Consider the following 6436-nt stretch of genomic DNA (forward strand, 5'->3'; position numbering starts at 1 on the left):
TTGAGATGGAGTTTCACTCCTGTTACCCAGGCTGGAGTGCAATGGCGCGATCTCGGCTCACTGCAACCTCCGCCTCCTGGGTTCAGGCAATTCTCCTGCCTCAGCCTCCCAAGCAGCTGGGACTACAGGCACGCCCCACCATGCCCAGCTAATGTTTTGTATTTTTAGTAGAGACGGGATTTCACCATGTTGACCAGGATGGTCTCGATCTCTTGACCTCGTGATCCACCTGCCTTGGCCTCCCAAAGTGTTGGGATTACAGGCTTGAGCCACCGCACCCGGCTAATCTCTTAATATAGTGGCTTCTGAGTCACTCCTGTGTTTGGCCCCAGAGAACCCATAGGGCAGCTCTGCTGTCCTTTTCTTATTTGCCAGACTTTGCTTCTGGCCTGAATTAATTACTGACTTATGAGGATTAATGGAAACCAGGCAGCCTTCTTGAGTCTCACCCAAAGAATCATCTGTTTCTCATCTTTACTGTGTAGGGAGGGTGAAGGAGGTGGGGGGGTCGGGGAGGCGGTTATGAAGGACCCTCTAGTCATCTTGCCTCTGCCCCACAGCTCCCAGGGCCAAAGTGTGTAATCTGATCATGTCAATCAAGAACTCTAGGGATTGTAAAGGGAAAAATTCAATTCGAACTTCCTTAGGCAGAAAAGGCAGCTTACTGGCTCAAAGAATGTGAAAGCTGAGTTACAGATTTAGCGGCAGATAGCTCTGGATCCTGTTTCTCAATCGTCATCAGAGATTTCCCCAGCTTTCGTTGTATCCCTTGATTTTGTATGTTTCTATTTTGCTTCATTTCTTGGCTTTTTTCCCTTCTAGCTACTGGCAGGTTCAAGTCCACCTCTGAACCTGCCAGTTCAGAGGGACCATTTTCCCTATTGAGTCACAGTGAAAAGTCCCAGGGAGTGGCAGACACAGGTCAGATTTGGGTCATATACACATCTCTGAAGCACTGTGTCCAGGGCAATTATGTTTCATGATTGGCCAAGCCTGAGTAAGGGGCCACCTCTGTGCCTGGGATGGAAGGCACTGTGATTAGCAATGCCCCAAGGACTGCAGTGGAGGGAGAGAGGAGCTCCCCTAAGGACTTAGGAGATGGGGATGGAATATGGGGCAAAAAAAAAAAAAAAAAGCTGGAGTGGCCAGCACAGCCTCCTAGCCTGTCCTGGAAGTGTTGCTAATGCTGTCTCTTCTTTGCCCCCATGCCACGGGGTTAGGATGCCCACGATGCCACTGAGTACTTCCTGCTGGCCCTGGCAGCAGCGGTCCTGCTGGGTGACAAGGAGCTTCAGGACACCATTAGGAACAGGCTGGACAACATCTGCCAGAGCCCCATGTGGCACAGCAGCCCATCTGGGCGCTCCTCAGAGAGGGCGCGGTGGCTGAGTGGTGGTGGCCTGGCCCTCTGAGGAAAGCTGTCCTGTCTCTGGACATTTGGCAGGTCAGACTCTGCCCCCTGCCCTAGACTCTTAGATACTCATTGGGAGGATCCAAGTCTCTACTTGGCCCAGCCCCCTCATTTTACAATGAGAATGATGTCTAGAGGCAGAGGGGCTCATTGCAGGCCACAGAAAGATTTGATGGGGCAGCGATGAGAATTCCTGGCTCCAGCCTTTGCATCTGGAGTCTTTACCAGTTGATTGTTGCCTTCCACACAAACAGCCTCTGAAAAGCACTTTCTCCACATGTAATTCTGGAGAAGATGAGGAATCTTGCCCTCTGGGAACCTTCCTTCCTCCCCCAGTGAGGAAATCAGTCACTGCACAGGTACAAAGGCAAGCAGATTGGAGTTTGTGTTCTTCATCGATTTTCTCAGGGAAAGACCTCCTCCCCTTGCCAGTGAAGGAACCTGTAGTTTCTCCCATTTCTTTCTTCAGAACCAAAGTAGGTATCACTCCTCGTGCTCACAAGGATTGGCAGAAGAGAATTCAGCAGGCTCTACGCTCGAAAGGCACAGCCTCAGAATGGCCTAATGAATTGCATGAAACCTGACCTGGATTCACCATCTTCCTCCTGCCATAGGGCTGTGCTCCCACAGATAACCTCCCTGAAACTCCAGGGAAGCTTTCCAAGAGCCAAGGCTTGGAAATTGAGTGTTAAGAAAATTATGACACACATTGCATATAAATAGTGTATATGATTAAATATTGCCAGTTACATGTACACACACATTTTGTCTCATCCACAATGGGGACAGATGAGATGGAGGACTTGAAGGATGGGTGAGAATACCAAGGCCTGTCATTTTTGTTTTTTTTTGGACAGCGTCTTGTTCTGTTGCCCAGGCTGGAATTCAGTGGTACAGTCAGGGCTCACTGCAACCTCAGACTTCAGAGTTCAAGCCATCCTCCTGTGTCAACCTCTTGAGTAGCTGGAATTACAGGCACATGCCGCCATGCCCAGCTACAAGGCATCTTATTGATCTCAGGGCAGCTCCTTTACAAAGCACCTCTATTAATGACCTATCACTGCAGAGCACAATGAGTGGCCTGAAACAAAGCTTATAATCTCACGGTTTCTGTAGGGCAGGAATCCAAGCATGACTTAGCTGAGCCCTCTGGCTTAGGGTAGCTTACAGGCTGCTCAACTTCAACTAGAGAAGGATCGGCTTCCAAGCTCACCCACACAGTTATTGTTAGGAGTCAGTTTTTTGCTAGCTATCGGCCAGAGGCTTCCCGCCACCACTTGCCATGTGGGACTCTACACGGGGCAGTCATGACATGGTACCATGCTTCACCAGAGGGACCAAACAGGAGGAGCAAGAACCAGAGTGAGCAGGAGAGAAGGAAGTCACTGTCTTTCCATAACCTAATCACAGAAGTGACATCTCCTTAGTCTTGCCTATTCACTTCATAATAAGTGAGTCACTAGGTTCAAACTCCCACAAGAGGAGGGGTGTTTACCAACAGCTTGAATACCAGATGGTGAGGAATCATTGGGGATCATTTCCCAAGCGACCTACCACAGTATCTGAGTTCTTTGATAATGAAATCAGGAATTCTCTAAGACAGTGAACTGAAATTACGGTCCATTAGCCAGCAGCATGAGGATTACCTGTGAGGTTGTTTGAAATGAAAATTCTGGGGCCCCACTTATGGTCTCTGAATCAGAATTTCTGGATGCCAGAACCCTGACTCGTGCAAGCTCTCCTGGTGATTTTAATGCACACGAAAGTATGGGAAGAACTGCTGCAGGACAAGAGCCCTCTGATAGTGTGCAGAACGGTTACCTGGTGAACTTGCTGAACATGAACTTCCTGGTTCTACCTCTAATAATTCTGATTCAGTAGATCTGGGATATAACCCAGGAACATGCGTTTTTAGCAAGCAACTCAAGCAAACCTGATGCAGGTGGTTCAAACTTGCTCCTTGTGTGAACAAACAAGGATACCAGCCATAATTCCCTCCATCTGATGCCCATCAGCTTAGCTTTTATTGTCAGACCATCTGCTCTTAATTTCCAGCTTCTTGGACTGACGAGATGGTTGGTTGTATCACAGGGTGAGATGGGAGCGTTGAGTTGAGCTGCCATTGCATCTTCTAGTCACCAAGGTTGTCTATGCATCGGCACGTATTTTCTCTTAGAGACATAGTTGGTTGTCAAAAGGCTGTCTACTCCAGAAAGTATTCTTCTCCAGGAAGGAAATGAAATTATTGAATCCACGACCATGTAGAATAAATGTGGTCCTGCCCCCACCACAAGCTGTAAAAGCCCCAAGCTGGGAGGGATGTTGTGGTTGAGGCTATTCGGTCTAATCTCCCGTAAAGAGCCCTTTCAACAACATTCCTGGGAGACAGTCAGGGGCACATGCATTCCGGAACAGTTACACATCATATATTTAAAGAAGGCTCATGCAGCCCTGGAACCCATACCACTGGCCATTCCCCATCTGACTCAGGTTACACACCCCTTCCCTTTTCCCAATGACTACTCACTCTCCTCTGGCCAGGTTTGTTTCTGTTTCTCTGAAAGAGCAGTTCCCATAACTGCACCAGGCTGCTGACATTGGCTGATGGGTGAAGAGCACAGAGGGATGTTACTATCCTTAATATGATCCTTCCTCTCCCCAGCAGCCACATCTGTCCTTGGTTTCTACTGGGCTTTATAATCAACTGAAACTTCTGTGTCTTCTGACTTGAACTTCTGTTTGGACAGATCTTTCTCAATTGTCGCAAAGATACATACACATTTTCATATGCAAACAAACACACATATGTGAAAGGCATTGCTTCTATCCATTTTACATTTTATTGGACATTTTAGCTAAAATGTTCTGATTCTGTGCACTTTGATATTCCTGTAAATCTGATGAATTCACCTGTAACCAGGGTAGTTATAAAAATGTTTAGCATGTTTCCAAAGACAAGGGTAAGAGTATTTTTTTTAAATGAGAAAAACATTGTGCTATATAATTGCAATTACTATGTTCTATATGTAAATCACTTGCTAAAACTCTTTTAAAAAGTGTTTAACATTTTCATTTTAAAATGTGGGCCAACTATTCCCTTTGGAAACATGTGGATGCTATTTCTTTTCATGATCCACGGAGAGTAAAGTGGTGATTGGATCTGGGCTCTACTTAAACATTTTTAGAAAATAAGTGTATCATAGCCAAAGATGATCTAGTTGCCCTCTTTATTCTAATTGTCCTTTCAAAACTTATGTGGGCTGCGTGGCTGCTGGCTCCTTACATCTAATCTAAATAAAGAACAAGGAGGGCATTGCAACATTGTGGAAAACCCTGTACCATGTTTTCTCAGCTTTCAGGTATACTCGTTCCTTGGCCAACAGTATTAACATTCTGAAATCCAATACTGCTTTTGTTCTTTTCTTATTTGCTTTTCCATTATATTAAGATGCCTTTATATTGTACCTCTGTATATATAGGTTTGTGTGTGTGGTCATTTGCTTCCTCTTTGCCAATATAATGCAGCTCATTTGGCAGCAGTTTATTTGAGGAAGGAAATATGCAGGAATGGAGGGTGTTAGGATGGGGAATGGGGGAGCCTATCATTAGAGGGAAGCTGGGTTTTGGTCTTGATTTTGACATTTAATTGCAGTGTGACCTTGGGCAAGTCGCTTAACCTCTACACACCTCAGATATTTGTCTTCTGATATAAGAACCTCAGCCTTGGGTTTCTTTTTAGCAATGTTATTTTTATACTGTATGAACAGGGTGAGAAACAGTATTGGAGAGATGAAATAATATATTTTTATAGCCCAATTTTATTCTCTTCTTTTTACAGGTGAGTAAACTGAGGAGCAGAAGGGTAACTTTCTCCCAGACATATTGGTAGTTAGTGTCACAGACAGCAGTACTTGGTGTTGGGCAGGAGGGAGGCTGTGGTTTCATGACTCAAGGACTTAGTTGCACAAATGACAGGATTTCTGCTGTTTGGGGATACCATCACAGTTGTATGTATGTATGTATGTGTGTGTGTATGTATGCATGCATTTATCACAATATGTACCCTTCAAAGAGCCATTTGCAAAATGTTTCTTAAATTGGCTTACTTCTTTTACTCATATGAACATTTTTATAAAGGATGACTAGCCTATATAGAAGAAAAACTTACATTGTTTTCCACAAACAGAATTCCATAAATAACAGCAAAAACAATGAAAACAAAACAATGCATTAACTTCAAGTTAGGTCCTGTTGTTCATTGCAAGCACCCAGCCTAGGCCTTATCTGGCATTGTCTGAAAACAGATTAATAAGTAGCAGAGGGTACAGACGACAGACTGTCACCAACCTCTTTTTCCTTGCGTGCTCAGAGAAATGGAGTAAGCAGGGAAGAGGACTGAGCTTTTTTCCATGAGCGTCAGTGTCATTCAGTGCCAGTTTGGGCACACACCTTGGGCATTGGGGATGCAGCTGGGTCACAAGAAAGGGGCAAATGATTTATCACGTAATATGATTCAGTATCAGAAGCACTGTGATTGAAGTTAATTACAGGATGTTATGGGCACTGAGGGAAGGGGATTTTACCAGGCAGGGTTACGGGCATCAGGAAGGGCTTTCTGGAGGACATGCCATTCAGGCTGAGTTCTGAAAGGGAGATCTACTTAATTCTAACTGCAGACCAGCAGACTGGTATTGACAGACAGTGCATGTGTCAAACAAAGGTCCGGAGGATAGGCAGGGTGTGATGATTTCTGAGAACAGCAGTAAGTTCAATGAGGCTGGAGCAGATTCAGCGAAGCAAAGAGGGTTTGAATTCTACCTGGAGGTTGAGGGGAAGCTATAGAAGGGTTATAAGCAGTTGAAAGAAACATAGTCAGATTTGTACTTTCGAAAGATGATTCTGGAAGCAGCATGAGACTAGATTAGGGCAGCAGTGGGGAAGGTGGAAAACCCATTCAGAATTGGCTATTCCAACAAAACACTTCAGCCTTGATTCAGATATCACGAGTTTTCCCCATGAATGTTC

The 6436-nt window shown here is 45.2% G+C and overlaps 1 protein-coding gene across 1 annotated transcript in view; it reads left to right on the forward strand.

Annotated features, from left to right (window-relative positions):
* Positions 1–5651, forward strand: part of SH3TC2 (SH3 domain and tetratricopeptide repeats 2) — a 69436-nt gene extending 63785 nt beyond the window's left edge. The window contains exon 17 of the mRNA XM_032250281.1: positions 1221–5651. Within this exon, the coding sequence (XP_032106172.1) occupies positions 1221–1412 (192 nt within the window). The 3' untranslated portion in view covers positions 1413–5651. The remainder of the gene's footprint in view (positions 1–1220) is intronic.
* The last annotated feature ends 785 nt before the right edge of the window (positions 5652–6436 follow it).

Source organism: Sapajus apella, unplaced genomic scaffold, assembly GCF_009761245.1.
Source record: "Sapajus apella isolate SASKATOON/1434 unplaced genomic scaffold, GSC_monkey_1.0 scaffold71, whole genome shotgun sequence".
In the NCBI taxonomy this organism is placed as follows: domain Eukaryota; kingdom Metazoa; phylum Chordata; class Mammalia; order Primates; family Cebidae; genus Sapajus; species Sapajus apella.